General features: G+C 42.9%; 1 protein-coding gene across 1 annotated transcript; it reads left to right on the forward strand.

The window, feature by feature from the left end:
• Positions 1–3,085: 3,085 nt before the first annotated feature.
• Positions 3,086–13,842, forward strand: LOC311584460 (prohibitin 1-like). The gene is made up of 2 exons (XM_084758825.1): positions 3,086–3,815; positions 13,706–13,842. The coding sequence occupies exons 1-2, from the start codon at positions 3,546–3,548 to the stop codon at positions 13,757–13,759; spliced, it is 324 nt and encodes a 107-aa protein (XP_084614951.1). The 5' UTR covers positions 3,086–3,545; the 3' UTR covers positions 13,760–13,842.
• The last annotated feature ends 9,158 nt before the right edge of the window (positions 13,843–23,000 follow it).

Genomic DNA, 23,000 nt, shown 5'->3' on the forward strand with positions numbered 1-23,000 from the left:
CTTTACAACCCGACTATCTTAAACAAGAGGGAAAGGAGATTAAAGAGGATAAGAATGAAGTCTTCTGGGTATCAGTTCTGCGGGGTGAATCACTTGGCATAATTATCTGGGAATCTCATAGGTCCTCTGCCCGACAGAAGAAGTCCGCACACTCCTCGTCCGAACTCCAGCCTTCTCCTCCCCTGCTCACGCCTTGCCTCTCCAACTCCCCAAGCTGTGGGCAGGAACCTCTGTTCTCTCGCACTCCAGTTCCCCAATGTCCTCTTCCTTCGAATCATGGTCGTTTTTGCAATACCATACCCCGGGCTGAAACTTCCTCTCTTTCTGAGTCTATCAGAAGATATTTATTTCAATGGGGTCAAGCCACCCAAGACTACTTTCACCTTGGGCCCAGCCTGAGGCAAAGTCACATTCCTTCCACAGAGTTGATAGAAGCTGGAATTCAAAACTCCTTAGCTACAAGGTGTTTGTCAGCTTTTTCGGGAAAGGGTCCATCAAAGAAAGAGATGACAATAATGAAATTCCAAGGAATGGTGGGCAGGGCTTCCCTAACTGAAACCTAAATTGGCACAACCAACCCAAGGCTTAGAATTTTCTTGTTTCCTTGCTTGAGTATTGCTTGAAATTTCTAAAGATTTTGACTGGAATTGAGATGAAATAGTTGAACAGGGTAATGATGGTAAGTGCCCTTAATACCAACACAATGGAGACAAAGATAGACGCAACTCTTGAGTTGTAGACCAGCCTACTCTCCACAGTAAGACAGGGTGTGACCCACTGCTGATAAGATAAATTACTTGCAGAGACAGCCTAGGACTTAAACTGATGAATTTTTCCTTAAATTTACTAGCTCTGTTTCTTTTTCTTAATAATGGATTATATGCCCTTACTAGTCTTAGGTTTATGTAAGGCAAAATGATGTAACTGCTCTAAAAAAAAGGCCAAACAATCTCCTTAAAAGTGGAACTTCCATTGGGAGAACTGATGCCAAAGGGTAATTGGCCAATAAGATATGTTCTGTTGGTCAATGTAAGGGCCAAGTTTGGGCAGGGAGACAAACATGCTAGCTGCATGCCTCCCATGTCGAAAAGCCTCTGTATGCTCAGTAGAAGTGTCACCACTCTGGCAGCCAGATTATCCCACTAAACATGAACTACTTTCACGGGGGACAGGTGGCGGTCACACCAGATGCAAAAAGACACAGAGGACTTACAAGTAACATACTACACATTAGTGTAGTTGGATCCCTCAACTTGAGTTGGGAAACTCAAAGGCTACAATTCATATGCTTAAAAGGGTAAGCTTAATGCGTTTTCTTTTGCTCAGGGCAACCAGCTTGTCTCTAAAACGGGATACATTTTCTCAGGAAACAGGTAGCGGCCTAGCCTATGCATCAGGCGCCATAGAGCCTAGAAAGGGACATTTAGAACTAAAAGGTGGAAGCGTCCATCCCCTAGGAGAGAAGAGGTGAAACAGAAATACCGTCACCAAATGTGGAAACCCTGGTAAAAGATGCGTAGGGTATGCATAAACTCTAAAAGTAGGAGTTTAAAGTTTATTTAAAACTTACTGCCTTTTCATTTGCTCAGTGTCTCTAAAATGAGATACATTCTCTCGGGAAACAGGTAGCAGCCTGGCCTATACATCAGGTGCCATGGGGCCTAGAGAAGGACATTTAGAACTATGCAATCTTGTTTTGATTTCAATATGATAATCGTATGTCCATTGTGAATGGTGATGTTATATTTCCTCTTTGAAAGAGGTCAATGAAATGAAACAGACCTGGATAAAAGAGAGACTGCTAACTTAAGTCAGTCTATACTTAGATGAATTCACACCGTAGAACAAATAGTTGACTTATATTGCTGATCCCACTACATGGGAATAGCTCTGAGACTGGCTGAGACGTGAATGTCTAGGCATAGCCAAAGTTTCTTGTTGGTTACAGAATCCCCATGTTTTATTATTAAATGTCATTCTTCATATGGCATGAATGAAGATGTACAGATGTCTTTCTTCTGCTCATACAAAGAGCAGAAAACCACCCTTAATTGTTCTGTGCATCCTGTACACCTCATACATTTATAGTATTAGGACTGCATAATGCTTGTGAGAAATATGTTTTCAGAGTTAAAGAACCAGACACTGACAACTAGATTAGACCTGACAGGATTCATTCCCCCAGCATGCTGAGATGCTGACATCCTGCATCCTTCATGTTCCAGCCCCAAGTGCTTCGGTTGCTGTTCCTCATCAGAGAAGGACAGAGTCAAAGAAGGCTCCTGACCCCAATTGGTCCAGAATTCCAGACTGTCCCACACAGGGACTTATATTAAGCCTGGAATTTCTCAACATTTAGAGACTGGACCACAAATAACTATTCCTAGCTTGTTTAACCATTTTTTTTCCAAATTGTATTTGGGCCCCTACATAGGTATTATTTACCTCAAATCACCCGGAAGAAACTTTAAGAGAAAGACGCTCCATTTCCCATAAGGAGGGTTGGGTAGGTATTTGGTTGCTTTCATGGGCTATAGATGTTTATTGTCATTGGGAGTTGGTTATAAGTTATTATTGGTCTTATTCAGAGAGAAAACGAGGTTAGACTCGTTTCCTTTGTGTTTCGTTCTTAGGTATGGAGATAGGGGTTGATAAGAAAGAAAGGGGAGTATAGAAATATATAGCCATGATAGGACAAAAAGTCGACCAAGTAATATTAGAGTATTGTTAACACTGTCCGGGGTTGGCTGCCTCCCACGGGGTGGGTCTCAGGTTAGGCCAAGCATTGGACGGACATTCCTTCACTCTCTGCTATATTTTTGTTGCTGCACATCTTGTAGGCAAGGTAAGTTTTGAGCGCAAGTTTTTGTGGGTGGGTTGGTGTTACCCCTTTTCACTAGGAGTTGTGTCTAGTTAGAGGTGGCCTCTTCATTCTCCATGACCTACTGCTAGGAGTTACAGCTAGAGTCACCCTCACATCCTCCCAGGAGCCTACCCTGTCACAGCTCTATTATAGATTGTCACAAAGAAGCCCCCACCTAGATTTTTCTCTTCTCTCTGCAAGCCCTCTGTCTTCCCACTCCCACTCTCCCCAGGTCTTGTATTGAGCTCTCTCCCTCTCTTACCTTGTTCCCTCTCTTTAACCATGTCCACTGCTGAGTAACATTTAAGAATCCACCCTTGGACTGAGGAATTCGTGTGGCGATCAGAGTGAAAGCAGGTGTGAGTGCGTGCAACAGGAGTCCTGGCTGCCAAGGTGTTTGGGTCCGTCGGAAAGTTCTGCCTGGCTTTAACAGTTGCGGGAGGCATCGTGAATGAACTCTGCCTTCTATAACGCAGATGCCGGGCACAGAGCTGTCATCTTCCACCGATGCCGTGGAGTTCAGGACATTGTGGTAGGGGAAGGGACTCACACTTTCTCATCCCTTGGGTACAGAAACCAATTATCTCCGACTGCCACTCTCAACCACGGAATGTACCCAGTCATCACTGGCAGGAACGATCTGTAGAAAGTCAACACCACACTGCGCATCCTCTCCCGGCCAATGGCCAGCCAGCTTCCTGGTATCTTCACCAGCATCAGCGAGGACTACGATGAGCAGGTGCTGCCATCTGTCACCACAGAGATCCTCAAGTTGGTGTTGGTTCCCTTCGACGCTGGAGAATTGATTACCCAGCAAGAGCTGGTGGTCTCCAGGCAGGTGAGCAATGACCTCACAGAGAGAGCGGCAACATTTGGGCTCATCCTGGATGATGTGTCCCTGGCACATCTGACCTTCGGGAAGGAGTTCGCAGAAGTGGTGGAAATCAAACAGGTAGGTGGCTTAGCAGAAAGCAGAGAGGGCCAGATTTGTGGTGGAAATGGCCGAGGGGCAACAGAAGGCAGCCATCATCTCTGCTGAGGGCGACTCCAAGGCTGATCACCAGCTCACTGGCCACAGCCGGTGATGGCCTGATTGAGCTATAAAAGCTGGAAGCGTCTGAGGACATTGTGTACCAGCTTTCCTGCTCTCAGTGGGGCCTTCCATGCTCCTGCACCTTCCCCAGTGAGGCCTCCCCTGGTTCAACTACTCAGGCCCAACCAGGCCACATCCTTGATCGTTCTGAATGGCACCCACCTTCTGCCCCACCCCAGAAATCACTGTGAAAATTCATGATTGGCTTAAAGGGAAGGAAATAAAAATAAAATCACTTCAGATCTCTAATCAAAAAAAAAAAAAAAAAAGAATCCACCCTTGGGTCCTTCTTGTTACCTATTTTTTTTTTTTGAGTCTGTTAATTTTACTATGGTTATCCTGTAATATATGGCTAAAATACAATTATAAGAAAGTACATACCACGTGTGTCTTTCTGGATCTGGAATACCTCACTTATGATGATTTTTTTTCTAGCTCCATCCATTCGCCTGAGAATTGCATGTTTCCCTTGTTTTTAATAGCTGAGTAGGATTCCATTGGGCTTCTTATTCTTCAGTTGAGGGAAATGTGGGTTATTTCCAGATTCTTGCTATTAAAAATAAAGTAGTTATGAACATAGTTTAGCAAATGTCCTTATTGTATGGTGGAGAATCTTTTGGGTATATTCCCATGAGTGGTATAGCTGGGTCTTGAGGTGGAGCTATTCCCAATTTCTTGAGAAAGTGCCAGATTGATTTCCAGAGTGATTGAAAATTTGCACTCCTACCAACAATGGAGGAACATTCCCCTTTCTACACATCCTTACCAAGAAGTGCTATCATTGTGTTTTTTTACTTTTATTTACTTGTTTATTTATTATTTTTATCATAAAAGGGGGCATCCTCCTCCCCTAATATCTGACCTCACCCTATCAAGTCTCATCTGGACTTCCTGTATCGTCTTCCTCTGTGGCTTGGCAAGGCTGCCCCACCAGGGGGAAGTGATCAATGTGTGGGCACCAGAGACCATGTCAGAAGTAGTCCCTACTCCCCATTTTATTGGACCCACAAGGAGACTGTACTGCCTATCTACTACACCTGAGCAGGGGGTCTAGATCGTCACCATGCATCATCCTTGGTTGGTGCATCAGTCTCTGTAGCACACCTCCTCTGCCCAGATTTGTTGACTCCATTGGTCTCCTTGTGGAGCTCCTTGATTTCTTAGATGCTTGTGTCAGGAATTTTTTTCGATTTAATATTTTCATTGATGGTGACATCAAATTCTTCCACTGCATCTTTTGCACCTGAGATTCTTTCCTCTGTCTCTTGCATTCTGTTGGTGACTCTTACCTCTGCAATTTCTATTTTCTTCTCTAAGTTCTCTTTTTCCAGGCTTTCCTCAGTTTGTGCTTTTATCATTTTTTCCATTTTCATCTTCAGACTTGGACCAGTTTATTGATTTCCTTCACCTGATTGTTTGTACTTTCCTGAATTTCTTCCAGTGGATAATTTAGTTCCTCTCTATAGGCCACTTTCATGGCCTCTCTAAGGGCCTCAATCTGTTTGGCTGTGTCTTCCCGTATTTCTTTATTGAGTTTATTCAGTTCTTCCATTATCATCTTCATAAAGAAAGCTTTGAGGTCATTTTCTTGTGTTGTGTTTCAGGTGTGCTAGAATGTTCAGGGCGGATTACATTGGGATAACTGGGTTCTGGAAATGTCATATTACCTTGCCTTTTGTTGTCTGTGTTTTTATGTTGGCCTTTAGCCATCTGTCTGTCTTTGGTGTTGGGCTGTAGTTTCTGGTCTCCTTCACTGGCCATTGAGAGCAGCTCTTGGATGAGTGGCTATAGCTTGGGACTCCTCAGGGATCAGGGAACTCTTCTGATAGATTATACAGGTGAACTGAGGTCAGAGCTAGGAATTTTCCATTGACCAACTTGGTGACCTGAGGTCAGATCCACTTGTGTTCCAGTCCATGGGGTCTCATTTTGGCTAGAAGACTGAGACAATGGTGTTTTATAGCTAATAGTTCAGTCTGAGACACAGAGCACAGATGCTGAGTGCCACTGGTAGGTCTGTGCTTAGATCTTGAGGTCCATGCCAGTGCTTGTGTAGACTGAAGAACTTTCCATGGATTGACTGGGTGATCCGAGGTCAGATCCACCAATGTTCAAGTCTGTGGGGTCTCCTCTGGCCTAGAAGACCCAGACACTCATCTTTTATAAGCCAGTTCAGTCTCAGACACAGACTGCAGGTGCAGCACCCAGACAGGTGAGTGGCTAGACTTTGAAGACTTCCCACAAGCATTCAAGCACCCAGGGACTTTTCTGTGGATTCCTGGAGTGGTTAGAGGCCAGACCCAACCATGCTCCACACAGTGTGGACTCCTCTTACCTGGGAATCAGCAGCACTTGTGTTTTGCAGGGTTATTAAAATTTTATTTATTCAGATTACAACTCAATTGTTATCACATCACTTGTATCCTCCCATTCCTCCCTCCCTCCTGCTTTCACCCTATTCCCCTCCCCTAGGTATATGACCGAGGGGAACCTCCTCCCCCACTATATGGTCATAGGCTATCAAGTCTCATCTTGGTAGCCTGCTTATTATTTCTTTGAGTGCCACCAGGCCACCCCACCAAGGGGATGTGGTCAAATATGGGGCACCAGAGTTCATGTCAGAGTCGGGGCCCCTCTCCACATAACTGGAGAATGTCCTGTCCATTGGATAGATCAGAGTAAGAGTTTGATGTTTACTATTGTATTGTCCTTGGATAGTGTAATAGTTTGAGCAGACTCCCCTGGGCCCTGATCCACCCATCATGATGTTCTTCTTGTAGGTTTCTAGGACCCTCTGGGCCCTTCTATTTCCCCATAACCTATATTTCTCTTACCTAGAGTCCCAGTAGGATGTCCTCACATCTATCCCAATCTCCTGGCAAGTGAAGACTTTCATGGGGCATCCCTTTTGGACTAGTGTCCAGTTATAAGTGAGTATATACCATGTGAGTCTTTCTGCTTCTGGGTTAACTCACTCAGTATGATCATTTCTAGTTCCATCCATTTGTTCACAAATTTCTGGATTTCCTTGATTTTAATAGCTGAGTAGTATTCCATAGTGTAAATGTACCACAGTTTCTTTATCCATTCTTCAACTGAGGGATATTTAGGTTGTTTCCAGGTTCTGTCTATTATGAATAAGGCTGCTATGAACATGATTGAGCAAATGCCCTTGTTGTATGGTGGAGAAATTTCTGGGTATATTCCAAGGAGTGGAATAGCTGAGTCTTGAGGAAGCCCTATTCCCAGTTTACTGAGAAAGCACCAGATGATTTCCAAAGTGGCTGTACAAGTTTGCATTCCCACCAGCAATAAAGGAGTGTTCCCCTTTCTCCACATCCTGCCAGCACGTGTTGGCCCTTTTAATTTTTGATCTTAGCCATTCTGATGGGTGTAAGATGGAATCTCAGAGTCATTTTGATTTGCATTTCTCTGATGACTAAGGACATTGAGCATTTCTTTAAGTGTTTCTCAGCCATTCGATAGTCCTCTGTTGAGAATTCTCTGTTTAGTTCTGAGCCCCATTTCTCAATTGGGTTATTTGGTTTGGTGGTATTTAATTTCTTGAGTTCTTTATATATTTTGGATATTACACCTTTGTCAGATGTAGGGTTGGTGAAGATCTTTTCCCAGTGTGTAGGCTGTCACTTTGTTCTGTTGACAGTGTCTCCTGCCTTACAGAAGCTTCTCAGCCTCATGAGGTCCTATTCATTAATTGTTGACCTTAAAGCCTGGGCTGTTGGTGTTATGTTAAGGAAGTTGTCTCCTGTGCCAATGTGTTCTAGGCTCTTCTCCACTTTTTCTTCTAACCGGTTTAGTGTCTCTGGTTTTATGTTGAGGTCTTTAATCCACTTGGACTTGAGTTTTGTTCATGGTGACAAATATGAGTCTAATTGCATTTTCCTACATGTAGACATTCAGTTGGACCATCACAATTTGTTGAAGATGCTATCCTTTTTCCATTGAATAGATTTGGCTTCTTTGTAAAAAATCTAGTGACTTTATGTGTGTGGGTTCATATCTGGATCTTCGATTCAATTCCATTGATCAACCAGCCTATTGCTGTGTCAGTACCATGCTGGTTTAATTACTGTTGCTCTATAGTATGGCTTAAGATCAGGTATGGAGACTCCTCTGGAGGATCTTTTATTGCATAGGATTGTTTTGGCTATTCTGGGGTTTTTTGTTTTTCCATATGAAGTTGAGAATTGATCTTTCAATGTCTTTTAAATTTGTGTAGGTATTTTGATAGGGATTGCATTGAATCTGTAAATTGCTTTTGGTAAAATGGCTATTTTTACTATGTTAATTCTCCCAGTCTACTAACAGGGGAGAACCTTTCATCTTGTGATGTCATCTTCAATCTCTTTCTTCAGAAATTCAAAGTTTTTTTCAAACAAGTTCTTCACTTGCTTGGTTAGAGTTACTCCTAGATATTTTATATTGCTTGTGGCTATCGTGAAGGGTGTAGTTTTCCTAATTTCTTTCTCTGCATGACTGTCATTTGTATATAGTAAGGCAACTGACTTTTTTTTTTTTTAGTTAATTTTGTATCCAGCCAATTTGCTGAGGTGTTTATCAAATGTAGGAGTTCTCTGGTGGAATTTTGGGGGTCATTTATGTACATTATCATATCATCTCTAAATAGGGATAATTTGACTTCCTCCTTTCTCATTTGGATCCCCTTGATCTCCTTTTGTTGCCTTATTGCTCTGGCTAGAACTTCAAGAACTATATTGAAGAGATATAGAGAAAGTGGGCAGCCTTGTCTGGTCCCCGATTTTAGAGGAATTTCCTTGAATTTTCTCCATTTAATTTGATGTTGGCTATTGTCTTGCTGTATATAACCTTTATTATGTATATGTGTGTGTGTGTTGTATTCCTGATCTCTCCAGAACTTTAAACATGAATGGGTGTTGGATTTTGTCAAATGCTTTTTCTGCATCTAAGGAGATGATCATGTGGTTTTTATATGGTGGATTACATTGATGGATTTCCATACATCAAACCATCCCTGCATGCCTGGAATGAAGCCTACCTGGTCATGGTGAATGATATCTTTGATATGTTCTTATATTCTTTTTTGTGCATATTTTATTGAGTATTTTTGCATAATGTTCATAAGAGAAATTGGTCTGAAACTCTCTTTTTTGTTGGGTCTTTGTGGGGTTTAGGTATCAAAGTGACTGTGGCCTTATAGAATGAATTTGGTAATGTTCCATTCATTTCTATCTTTTGGAGTCATTTGAAGAGTATCGGTATTAGCCCTTCTTTGAACGTCTGGTAGAATTCTGCACTGAAACCATCTGGCCCTGGGCTATTTTTGGTTGGGAGACTATCAATGATTGCTTCTATTTCTATAGCAGAAATAGGACTATTTAATTTGTTTATCTGATCTTGATCCAATTTTGGCAAGTGGAATCGATGAAGAAAAATGTCCATTTCCCTTAGATTTTCAAATTTTGTGGCATATATGCCTTTAAAATATGATCTTATGATTCTTTGTATTTCTTCAGTGTCTGTTGTTATGTCTCCCTTTTCATTTCTGATTTTGTTGATTTGGATAGTGTCTCTCTGCCTTTTAGTTAGTTTGGCTAATGGTGTGTCTACCTTGTTGATTTTCTCAAAGAACCAGCTCCTGGTTTTGTTGATTCTTTGAATTGTTTTCTTTGTTTATAGTTAACTGATTTCAGTCCTGAGTTTGATTATTTCCAGATGTCTACTCCCCTTCGGTGTTTCTGCTTCTTTTTTCCCTAGGGCTTCCAGATGGGTCATTAAGTTACTTATGTGGTATGTTTCCAATTTCTTTATAAAGGCACTTAGTGCTATGAGTTTTCCTCTTAGTACTGCTTTCAGTGTATCCCATAAGTTTGGGTATGTTGTTCCTTCATTTTCAGTGAATTTCAGGAAGTCCTTTATTTCTTCCTTTATTTCTTCCCTGACCCAATTGTCATTAAGTAGAGAGTTGTTTAGCTTCCATGTGTGTGTATGCTTTTTGTTATTTCCGTTGTTGTTGAAATCCAGCCTTAGACCATGGTGATCTGATAGGCTACAAGGTATTATTTCAATCTTCTTGTATCTGTTGAGGCTTGCTTTGTGGCCTACTATGTGATCCACCTGCCTCTGCATCCTGAGTGCTGGGATTAAAGGCATGCGCCACTACACCTGGCTTGATTTTGTTGAAGATATTTTCTGAGCCTTGGAGTCGGGTCTCTTCTCTTTCCTCGATGCCTATTATTCTCAGGTTTCATCTTTTCCTGGTGTCCTTGATTTCTTGAATATTTTGTGTCAAGAAATTTTCAGATTTAGCATTTTCTTTGATGGTTCTTGTCTTTTTATTTATTTGTTTTTATTTTAATTTATTTTTATTTACTTATTTATTTATTTATTTTTGGTTCTTGTCTTTTTTTAAATTGGATTTATGTTTTAGTTTTTCAGCATCTTGGCAACAGTTTTGTCTGAAGATTGTTTTCTCATGTTTGTCATTCCCTAGACTTAATCTTCTTGTTAAATATATGTGGATCTGAAATATTAGTATAAAGAAACAAGTCCTATAAATAAGATATAACTTGCCACACTTTACAACAAATAGCCTTGAGTTTCTTGGCAAAACTGTACCTAGTCAGCTAGAGAGAGAGAGATAGGTAAGGCCTGCATTCAGATAAGTGCATTTTTCAAGGTGGCTGTCATGTCATAAAATGTGTGTGCTGTGTTTACATTGCTTCCCTGTGAGCTTGGTTGTGTTCACATTGCCATTTTGTCAGCGTTGCCAGTAGGTGGCAAATAAGATTGCCCTCATTCCCTAGCTCCAAAGTGCAGATTCAAAAAAAAAAATTAAAACAGTTGAACACAGTTTTGTTTGGTGATTTGTACCAAATTGAATTGTGGAATTTGCATTTGGCTTTGACTCTCAAACACTTGGCATTTTTAGCAATATATTGACTTCAAGTGTTGGAGATGAGAAATGCCTTTATAAGATGTTAGAATATTTTTGACTATATAATGAGGTTTCTTGAGGGTGAGGACTCAAGTCTAAACATGAAGTTCATGTGTGTTTTATATATTCCTTGTACACATGATGGTAACGTTTGCAATATTGATTGTAAGCCATCCCATGAGGCCAGGTGTAAGATTTACTACTGACGTCATATCACTACTCAAGAAGTTTTAGATTTTGGAGCAGTTTGGGTTTCGGATTCCTGAAATGAGAATGCTACCCTTCCATTTCCACATTTGTATTTAACTACATAATATGCTTCTTGCACCCCTTTCACTAACGTTGTCAAGTTGGTGATCCCATCCTGTGTTTAAAGTCTGAATACATGAAACTTTGAATCACCTTTTGTGCAAGTGAGACTTTGTTCTAGTTACTTTTGATGAATTCTGGTGAAAATTCCAAGCTCCACATGGAGGAATAACCTTGAGGGTCTCTGTGTGACCTTGGGGACTACCTTTAAAGTTGTGAACTTAGTTGTGACACGCATGCAGTCCACATCCACATCACAATCAAATTGCGAAGGTTGCCTCTGACTGATTATACCAGCACACTTTCTCACTGGGAGGAGCTGTACCAGCTGGGCGCTCTGTTTGCTATCACCTTTTCTGGGGGCAGGATATGGGAAACATATTCCTGTGAAAGGAGAGCAAGTACATATTTTCATGGCTCTGTTAAAGTTTAATGTGCCTTTAAAGTTGGCTTTAGTGAAGGGATTTAAAACTCAGATGTTTCCTTTATCATGTAGGTATCTGCTCACCTGTGAGAAATGACTGTTCATGCTTACTCATATAACACATGTATTAAATTACAATAATTTTTTTTAAAAATTGGGAGCATGTCATAGTCAATAGTCTCTTGCAGAAGAGACACCAAATGACCACAGAAACTCTTATAAGGGAGAACATTCTATTAGAGCTGGTTCACAGGTTCAGGCAGTCCATTAATGTCATGGCCAGAAGCAAGGCAGCATGTACATAGGCATGGTGCTGGACTCTGAGATTCCATCTTACACCCATCAGAATGGCTAAGATCAAACTCTCAAGTGATAGCACATGTGGGCAAAGATGTGGAGAAAGGGGAACTTGTACAAACCACATTGGAAATCAATCTGGCACTTTCTTAGAAAGTTGGGAGTAGCTCTATCTCAAGACCCAGATATACCACTCCTGGGCATATACACTAAAGATGTACCACCATACTGGAAAAAAATTTTGCTCAACTATGTTCATAGCAGTTTTATTTATAATAGCCAGAAGCAGGAAACAACCTAGATGTCTTTCAACTGAAGAGTAGACGAAGAAACTGTGGCACATTTACACAGTGGAATACTACTCAGCTATTAAAAATCAAAGAAATGTAATTTGCAGGGAAATGGATGGAACTAGAAAAGATCATCCCTAGTGAGGTAACCCAGACCCAGAAACACACACATGGTATATACTCACTTATAAGTGGGTTTTAGCATATAGTACAAGATAAATGTACAGGATACTACAATGCACTGACTCAAAGAAGATAAGTAACAAGGAAGATCCAAGGGAAGATGCTTAAATCTTACCCAGAATGGGAAATAGAATAGGCAGAGGTAGTAGTTGAAGAGAGGGAACGTGGTAGGAGAAGGTAAGCAGAAAGATTTAACAGTCGACATCAGCCCTGGGGAAAGAGGGGCAGGAAGACAGAAGACCTGTAGAGAAAAGAGAAAGTGTAGGCAGGAGCATGTCTGTGACAAGATGCAGACCTAAGTCAGGGTAGGCTCCTAGGAGCATATGAGGGAGACTCTAGCAGAGATTCATAATAGCAGGGGCCATAGAGACTGAAGAGCACACCTGTTAAATAGACAACTCTCCTAGTAGAGAGAGGGGAACACCAACTATCACACAAACACTTTAACCCAAAACTCCTCCTGCCTAAAACAGATGTACTGGGATAAAGACAGAACAGACAGAGCAGAGATGGAGGAAATGTATAACCATTGCCTGGCCCAACCCAAGTCCCACCCCGTGAGAAAGAGCCAACCCCTTACAATATTACTGATACTCAGCCATGCTTGGAGACCGGAGCCTAGCAGAGTTGTTCTCTGAGGGGCTCCACCCAGCAGTGCTTCAAAACGGATGCTGAGACTCACAGTCAAACACTGGGCAGTGTGTAGGGAGTCTTGTGAAAAAGTGGGGCAGGGGAGGACCTGGGGGACCCATGAGCTACACTAGAAGACCAACAGAGCCAACTAACCAGTGCCCAGTGTGGCTTGCTGAGATTGAAGCATCATCACCCAAGGACCATGCGTGGGCTAGAACTAGGCCCCCTACAAAGATGTAGCCAATGGGCAGCTCAGGCTTCATGTGGGTCCTCTAGTAAGGGGAGTGGTGGGGAGTTCTGACATGGACTCTACTGCCAGTGTTTTGATCATTTCCCCTTGGCAGGACTTTCTTGCTAGGCCATGGGGAGGGGGGGGGAGAGAATGCCCTCAGTCCCAATGCAACTTGATGAGCTAGGGTAGATTGGAAATGGAACTCTCCTTTTCTGAGGAATAGGGAAAGGGGAGAGAGGAGAGAGAAGGAGAGGGAGAGGGAAGGAAGGGTGGGACTGGGAGGTAAGGAGGGATAGCACTATGCAAAATGAAAAATTATTAATTAATCAATTAAAAAGATTACGTTTTAGAAGTGAGGACCAAATTATTTGTTGCCAAGGGCTAGGAGATATTGTAACCCAGACATTTACTAGTATCTTTTTATTTTTTCCCCTTGATATTCAGGGAATGTGCTGGGGAAATAGCCATCTCATTTCAACTAAAATGAAAACATGCTGAGCACGGCGGGATAAAACTATAATGCCAGCAATGGTGAGGAAGCTGAGGCAGGAAGACCCTGAATTTGTCTAGTAGCCTAGGCTATATAGGTGAGACTCTATAAATAAAGGAACAGAAAGGAGGAAATGGGAAGGAAAAGAGGAACAAGAGAAAGAAAAGAAATATGAAGAAACCAAGTCTAGCATCCTTCTTGCTATTCCATAGCAAAATAAATAAGAGACCCTGAGGTTAATTTCTAATGATGCCATTAAGTCATCAAGGAAGACTGGATTCAATAGCAAAGCAGAAGCAGAAGCAAACATTTCTGGTAGGTGTAAGTACTAATCTGCTCTCAATTCTACTATGATCTTCACCCATCTTCCTTGGAGCCATTAAGCTGTTTAGGGTTTTAAAATTCAGGGCTCAGACTCTCCTCTATCCTTATCTATGGCTGTAACTCTTGACCCTCTGCCAACAAACACAAACTTCTCTATGATACCACATTACTAAATTTCATGAAGTGGGATCCTTCATGTAAACAGAATGGGACCTCTACCATGCATGGTTCTTCAATAGTGTCTTGATTACAGATTATGCTTTTTTTTCCCCCGTGCTGAGACCAAAGCTATATACTCATATGTTCTAGGCAAGGGTCTAGCTACAAGTTGCATCCTTCCATTTTCTTCAGTAATGCAATTTATTTGTTAGGCTGAAGGTGGGACCCGGGAGCTCGTGCATGTTAGGCAAATGCTTTCCCTCTGAATTACATCCTCGCTCTCTCAATGGCATAATAGCTAGTCAAGAAAAGCTCAACCAATCTCCATCTGAGGAGTTAGGTCAGGACTTTGATTAACTCTGGCCAAGAGTTCTACTGATAGAGAATTCTAAGGACCAAACCCCTGAAAGCATGAGCTGACTTTTCTAAATCTTCCCTGTTCCTGTTTAATATCCACAAAAGCATAGAGTTCAGAAAGGGTTGCAGCCCGCTGTGGATTTTATAACCCAAAGGCTCATTATTCCTTCCACCAGACCTTGTGATACTCTGCTGTTGTCCAGGGGAAAAAAAAGCCTCAGGGGCATAGATATTGATTCATGCAAAACCACAGACAATCAATAAAGTTGTGATTCCTTTTTTCCAATGATGCTTAATCCAAATTCCATTTTGTCTACAAATACTATTCAAAGCCACTCTCTTCACTGGGATGGGTTTATGTCTCTTAGCACCCCCATCAGATCCAGATAGTCAATATTTATTTCTCTTCTCAAAGGAAAACAAACAACGCACTTGGCCTGCTTTGCTCAAACATTCATTGAAACTTCTCTCACATTGTATTTCTTGAAGGTCCTTAATTGGGAACTCAAAGAGTTGGGATTCTTCATGAGTCTATTCTAATATGTGTGGATGATGCTTTTCTATGTAAAAAATGAGTAAAGGTTTAAGGATGATTTTGAATATTTATTAAAGAACCTAGACCCCATGCTCAGATGTAGTCACTAGGCAGAACACTCGCCTTGTGGGGCTCATAATACGAGAAATAGGGGCTAATTCTGACGTGGAATCTGATGCCCACTTATTGATCGCTTCCTCTTGTTGGGATGGCCCTGACCATGTAGGCAATCCAGATGACACTTAATAGAGTTGGGTCAGATGACAGGGGAGGACGGCTCCGCCTTTCTGAGGACTAGGTGAGCAGGGAAGGGCAGCTAAGGGAGGGAGGGAGGGACTGGGAAGAGAGGAGGGAGGGGGCTACAATAGACATGTAATGTGAATAAATTTAAAAAATTTTAAAAACCTGAAGAACAAAAAGATCTAAGCTCAGGAGAGACACAAAACCTTCAAAGAGGAATTAATATCTGCTACAACAACACCACCACCACAAGCCTCCTTGTTTATGACACGCCGTACCATAAGAAGACAAATCTCATGATGTGAAAAGGACAAACGTGCAGAATTTCACCAGATTAACAAAATGGCTTTCAGCATTCCTAAGGGAGCCTTATGTGGCAGGAAATTGGTATTAGCCTTTCTCATATCAAGTACTTTTTCCATGATTTATGTTCTTAGCTCCTGAGCCTCTACCCTAGGAAAATAAACACAAAACCTTCTAGGACCTAAATACAGCTCTACCATGGTGCCCAAACAGGGGCATCTAATTAGCACAACCCCATCCCCTTATTGTTAATGAACAACCTGAATTCAGGGAGCGTTGATCAATTACATGAGGCCCAACGGAGGCCCATTTGCTTTTCTTTTATTCTGTTTTTAATCAGCACAGTTATAGATATTAATAACATACAGAATGATAGTTGAATCCATGTATACATTGTGAAATGGTCAATACTGAATACTTAGCACATGCGGCACCTCAAAATTTATGATCTCCTTTTTAAAATTTTGCTTCATTTTTAATTACATGTAGGCGTGTGGTAGGGAGGGGGATGGGCACCTGACTGCAGGTAAGTCTGGGAAACCAAAAGGAAGTACCAGACCCCCTGGAGCTGAGGTTACAGGCAGTCACCAGCTGCCCAGTGTGGGTGCTGGGAGGCAAACTCAGGTCCTTTGCCAAAGCAGGACTTGCTCTTACCTGCTCAGTCGTCTCTGCAGTCCCCGTTTCTCATTTCTTAACGACGGGAACGTTTGAAATCCACTCTTCTAACTATTTTGAAATTTAGATTAGGGTACTGTTACCCACCCTAGCATCCAACTGTAATAGAAGCTCCCTTTTCTGAGCTGTGAGTTTGTATGCCTTGGTCATTCTGCCCCCTTCCTTTTCCCCATGTCCTCCCAGCTTCTTGCTACACCTTCATTCTACGCCTATGAAATCATCATTTTCTCGAAGGACGATCACAATGTTTAGTCTTTCCTTGGGTTCAGTAATTAAGACGCAGTCACTTCATTTACAAGCTAGGCACCACCAGTGGCCACACAGCAAAGTTCTGGAAGGGCAGTTTAGTGGGACCTTGCTTAGAGACTCTTTTGTTGATGGAGGAAATGAAGTGTTTCTCGACTAGATGCTTGACATCATGCAACAGCTAGATTTTTCTATAGAATAGCACTGTCTCTGCAGTACATCAAACCCGGCTGTTTCCGTTAAGTCTGTATTATAGTCACCTATGCTCGACATCTTACGCAGATCTGTCTGTTAGCCATGCTCCTTAGACAACCCTTACCTAATTTTACCTGTGAATAGCTTCTTTTTAAAAGTAGAAATTGGCTTTGTGGGGCTATATCTGAAGACAAGGAGAGCCAATTAACCATGGGCCCAGAGGGGGCCTGTGGAGTCGAAAGCACCAACCAAGGACCATGTATCCACTGGACCTAGGTCCCCAACATAGATGTAGCAGATGCACAGCTCAGGCTTCATGTGGGTCCACTAGTAAGGAGAGTGGGGCTGCCCCTGACATGGACTTTTGTAGGCGTTGACCTTTTTCAAACTTCCCTTCCAATCCACCGACCCCAGATAGAAGAGAAAGAGAGGTTGCAAGTGCAGCAGCCAGAACCAGGAGCAGCAGCACTCAGGGAGGGGGCTGAGAAACGTCTCTGCTCAGATTACGCGGAAAAAAGCCGACCAGCACCCTTGTGCTTCATGAGTCCTCAGGACTGCATTACAATTTTTCACATCTACCATCTGTGTAGGTCACGGGACAACGCGTACGGGTTGGTTCGCGCCTTCTACAATGTGGTCTCTAGGGACTGAACTCAATGAGTCAGGTGATTCACCCACTAAGCCATCTCACAGGCTCTAGCAATCCCCCTTTTAGGGTAGTTTAGACTAATTTAGTCTGCTCAGGAGACTACCAAGGGTCCAGTGACAAACTGTGAATTCCAAAGGAAGTCATAGATCGCCCTCTTGTGGCCAACACGTCTTGGTGCAATTCTAATCTAGAGAAATGGCGGAAAAACAAGCCCCTGGCTCCCTAATCTTATACAGCCTGTGAATGGTGAATGCATATGTATATATATTCGACTATATATTCAATATTTCAGTGTTTGACAAAGCAAATGAAGGAAAATATTTTGAAACCATAAGACATTTGAAAAACCATAACATTCACATTTCAGTGTCAACGAAGCCATTTTTATTGGATAGCTGCGTTCATTTCTATACGGGACTACTTTCACACAATAGCAGATGTCACCAACTGACAAAACAGATTTTTCTTTGTGTATGGTTTGGTTTTGGGGGATTTTGTTTTGTTTTGTTTTTTGAGACAGGGTTTCTCTGTGTAGCCTTGGCTGTCCTGGCCTCCCTTTGTAGACCAGGCTGGCCTTGAACTCACCTGTCTCTGCTCCCCGAGTGCTGGGGTTAAAGGCGTGTGCAACCGCACTCGCCTAAAACTGAGATATTTATTCTCTCCTTCTCTTCAGAAAATGTTCCTGTATTCTCAACTCAAAAATTAGGGTGCAGTGGCACATCCCAGCACTCAGGGAGGCAGGGACAGGCAGATTTCCATGAGTTCGAGGCCAGCCTGGCCTACAAAGGGAGTCCAGGACAGCCAAGGCTACACAGAGAAACCCTGTCTTGAAAAAACAAGATAAAACAAAAAAATCTGGGCACAGCAGGGGGCGGGGTGAATGCCTTTGATCCCAGCACTCAAGAGGCAAAGGCAGGTGGATCTCTGAGTTTGAGGCCAGCCTAGTCTACAGAGTGAATTCCAGCACAGTCAGGGCTACACAGTGAATGCCTGTCTTTAAGAATAAACAAAACAGGGTGGGGGCAGTAGGGAAGTCCTGGGATGCTGGGTTACTTTTTAGAGATATACAATTCAGCTTAGCTTTGGGCTGGAGAGATGGCTTAGTGGTTAGGAATGCTGGTTACTCTTCCAGAGGACTCAGGCTCATTTCTAGCACCCAGGGGACCCAACATCCTCTTCTGGCCTCCAAAGGTCGCTGCACACAAGTGCTGCACACACACACAAACAGGGACACACTCGTACATGTAAAGGTAGTTTAGCTACACTCACCAAACCTCAACAGAACATACATTTGTGTCAGATCCTAAAGTCTACCCCAGGACACCACAGTCCAAAGCAGGAGAAAGGCTGGGCCACAGGAGAAGACGGCTTTAGCACAGGCCCCTTCAACACCTCTGACAACAGTGGTACACATGAGGAGGGGTTTGAATTTGGAAAGTCATTAGTACTAATTTTAGGCATACTGGGTTTTTGGTTTTGTTTTTTTCAAGACAGGGTTTTCTCTGTTTAACCCTGGCTGTCCTGGAAGTCACTGGCTTTGAACTCAGAGATCTGTCTGCCTCTGCCTCCCTGAGTGCTGGGATTACAGGTGTGTGCCACTACACCAGGCTGGCATGCTGGCCTGAGGGCTAGCCACAAAAATTCCCTGGGCTTCATCAGAAAAGGTTTTTGTTTGTTTGCTTGTTTAGCATTCTTTTTCCTGGAAATGTTTATAATAGCACGGCAAAACTAAACTTCCGAGACAATGGATGTCATTAGTTTAGGTGTCATCAGGGAAGCATGGGGATTTTTTACATGAAATAGGTCAGAGCATCAGGACAGGCACCTTCATCCGACACCATTTCAACAGTGCTTTTAGTCAACATACTTTTCCAAGAATGTGACCATCTCTAAATAAAAAATAATCCTGTCACCCAAAACTACTTGGGCGCCTCTGTGTTCTGGGATAACTTTGTGTCCAATTTTCTCACTAACTGGTTGGCTCTCTCCAGCCTTTCCTCAGAGCCCAAACCCATGGCTACTACTATTGCTTGCAACAGTTTTCCTTGAGATTTTTCTAGAAGCATAATGTCACCTTTGACATTAGGTCTTGGCGGCCCTGCCATCACCCACGGTGCCACAGCTCCGACTCTGTGCTGACACCACCACTGTAAGGAGTCCTCTTATTCTTTAAAAAAAGACTTATGGCCGGATGTGGGGCGCTTGCCTTTAATCCCATCACTCAGGAGGCAGAGAATCCAATATGAATAGATGTGTCCAGAGCAAACATCCTCATCTCACTCCCGAGGCCTTGGCCTGATGCTGTAACTAAGGTGCACACACTGGGTGTTTAAGGAACAGATACTTATTTTCTTACAAGTCTGGAGGCTAGACAGAGATCAAGACGTGGGCGGGCAGTGTTCACCTCTTCTGAGGCCTGTCTCAGTGGCTGATGAATGGCCGCCCTTTCTCTGTGTCTTTCCATGTCTTCTGTGTCTGAATACCCTTTGTATAATGTCATGAGCCAGAGTGGAGTAATTAAATAACCTCTTTTCAAGACACTGTCTCAAAGTACAGTCACATTTTGAGTTACTGGGGTTTGGGCTTGAGTTAGGGGAACACAGTTCAGCTCCTGAGAGAGCATTGCGGATTGTCTCTTTGTGTTTAAGCACAATGGTCCCGTTTAATGTCTTTCATGTGTGACTAACCTCAGTTTGCTGGAATTCCATCGAGTTTTGTTATTTGTGTTTGTTTTTAGCAGCATCGCTGCCGCTAGTCCTATCGTCCAAGGCACAAGCGCACGTGCCGTTTCATTCACCTGCCAACAGACTTCCACAGGGAATGCAGCGTACTCTAGGTCACCATGGGAAATGGAAGAGTAAACATTTGTGGTAGCATACAGCATAAACTGGACTCTGAATGACATCAGTGATTTCTTTGTTCAGTGATTCCCACGGAACTTAAAAAAAGAAACAGGTAGCAGAATGGATTTGACTCGGGAGTTAGCTGCAGGTTGCCAGCTTCCTGCCCTGAGTCCTGTGGTCACCACAAAACCAGGGAGATATTTGGAAGCGAAAAGTTAATTTGTTCATCGTTTCTCCTTTTTGCTTTGACACCAGTAGCAATACCTTAATTCTAAATACAAACAGCCTGAAGAAAGAACATTCTGAAACTATTCTTGAGGGAAATGACACACCAGTGACATCAGAGCTGAGGGAATTTGCTGACACACTGAATAAGAATAAATAGGCCCAGCCAGGCTTGGTGGCACATGCCATTAATCCTGCACTCGGGGAGCAGAGGCAGGCAGATCTCTGCCTGGTCTACAGAGAGAGCTCCAGGACAGACAAGGCTACACAGAGACCCTGCCTCAAACAAATTAAAATAAAGAGGTAGAGATAGGTCCAGCTCCCGGGTGCTAACAAGCCTAACGACCTAAATTCAATCCCCAGGACCCAGAAGGTGGAACCAGAAAACCAATTCCTCCAAGTTACCTTTTGACACCAAAAGTGTCTACCTCAACATATATGCAGGCAAAATAAATAAAAACTTAATACAGTGTTTAAAGAAAGACAAGAGCTAGCTGGTGAGGTGGCTCAGAGGTTAAGAGTACTGACTGCTCTTCCAAAGGTCATGAGTTCAATTCCCAGCAACCACATGTTGGCTCACAAGCATCTATAACGAGATCTGTATACATAATAAATATTTTTTTAAAGGAGAGCTGTGGTTTCAATTTATGTATTCCATTAAACCTGGCAGGGGTAACAATTCTCATTAATTCTGAGAACATTATTTGGACAGGTGAACTAAAAGGAGAATGAACAAAAATTTTGATGACAGGAATTTGTTGTATCAGTTACAGAAGTCCCAGCCTGGAGACTCTTTCCTGAAAAGCTGGCTTCCTGGAAGGCAAACCTCCATGTTGATTTCCAGCTCCCACTCTTCTCTGTGTAGCAAACTTGAATGCCCATGCCCACCCAGGAAGGGAATGATTAATTCAAATTTGGTCACTGGCCCTGACAGATTATGACTTCCAAAGCTTAATTTTTTTCAAGACTTAATTGTGCTATCAGACATGAACCAAACTGAACATCCCCTAAGCTCCCTTTTGCTTATGACTGAGTTCATTTGGTGAACAAAGCAAGTGTGGATTCCGTTGACTGGAAATTTTAAACCATAATGATTCACTAAGGAATTAGCAAGGAGCAAGGAAGCCTTGTTGAAGATAGGGAACAGAGCTAGCCAGCTAGCCAGGAACACACAGGTAAGAAATTCAGTGGGTGGAGGAGGCGTCCTCAGAGCTGGGTATCTGTAAACTGTGTTACATAAGGTTGCTATCACTAAGGATGCCAATGAACAGCTCTCGTGTTTTTACAATAATATAACGAAAAGCAACTAAAGCTAATGAAAAGCCAGATCAGAAAGTCCAGCAAAAGACCTACACCCAGACTCGGTGGGTATCGCTCACTGTGAGTTCCTGATGAGCTGGGTCTGAGGCTCAGCAGTCACCCAGAAAGCTGGATGTGTGGAGGGAGAATGTAACCTTGCCTTAGGCTGGGCCCAAGGTGACAGTAGTCTTGGGTGGCTGGACCCCACTGAGCCCTTGTCTCTACAAACTGATAAAGATCTTACATAGACTCAGAGAGAGTACGTTTCAACCCAAAAGACAGGCTCCAGAGACTCTGTCAAGAGTATTGTATTGCAAAAAAGGAACTTCAGTTAGGGAGGAGAAGGACATTGGGGAATCAGAGTGAGAGAGATCGGAGGTTCCTGGACTGTGCAGGGAGTTGGAGGATTTGGCGCTGGGGGTGGATTCCTCCAGGGCTGGCCCACGGTTGGTGATGCTTCTTCTTTCAGATACAGGATCTACTAGACTCCTGAGCTTTACGCCAGGGGATTTGCCCCGCGGAACTGATACCCAGAAGGTTTCAGAAGGTTTCGTTCTTGTTCTCCTTAATCTCCTTTCCCTCCTGCTGAGGGTAGTTAGGTTGTAAGGGGGGGTGGGGTTCATGCCTTTAATAAATTCTTAATAGAATTGTTGAGGAATCAGAGCCAACAGATGTGGCGGTGTGTCTACAGTCTCAGCGCTCTTTAGGGAAAGAGAAGAGTCATGTCAGGGAGGCTCACAGGCCTGCCAACCGGGAGTGTACAGGGCAGGAAAAAGAAAAGAGACCCTGCCTCAACTCCAGAAAGTTCTCCTGTGGCCACATGAGCTGTGAATGTGTTGTCTCACATACACCCATCCTCAATATTAAAAAACCCAAACAAGAATCACTGAGCTCGAGGCCAGCCTGGTCTACAAAGTGAGTCCAGGACGGCCAAGGCTACACAGAGAAACTCTATCTCAAAAAAAAAACAAAAAACAAAACAAATCAAAAACAAACAAAACAAAACAAAAGACTAGCTGGGCACTGTGGTGCAAGCCTGTCATCCCAGGATTTAGGTGAGGCACATCTCTGTGAATTCAAAGCCATTCAGGGCTACAGAGACTTTGAAGCATCCATTTTTAGGCCAGGATTGTGGTGCAGTTCACCGTGATGCACCACAGACCTAACTCTCACTCAGGACAGGGCCTGGCTCTTGAGTC

This window comes from Acomys minous, assembly GCF_964271855.1.
Source record: "Acomys minous genome assembly, chromosome: 15".
In the NCBI taxonomy this organism is placed as follows: Eukaryota; Metazoa; Chordata; class Mammalia; order Rodentia; family Muridae; genus Acomys; species Acomys minous.

What these genes read in the sequence shown, in the direction of transcription:
- LOC311584460 (XM_084758825.1), top strand. Translation starts at nt 3,546, where the DNA reads ATGGCCAGCCAGCTTCCTGGTATCTTCACCAGCATCAGCGAGGACTAC. An exon ending in AAGTGGTGGAAATCAAACAG is followed by an intron (nt 3,816 to 13,705) that starts GTAGGTGGCTTA and finishes CTTGATATTCAG; the next exon opens with GGAATGTGCTGGGGAAATAG.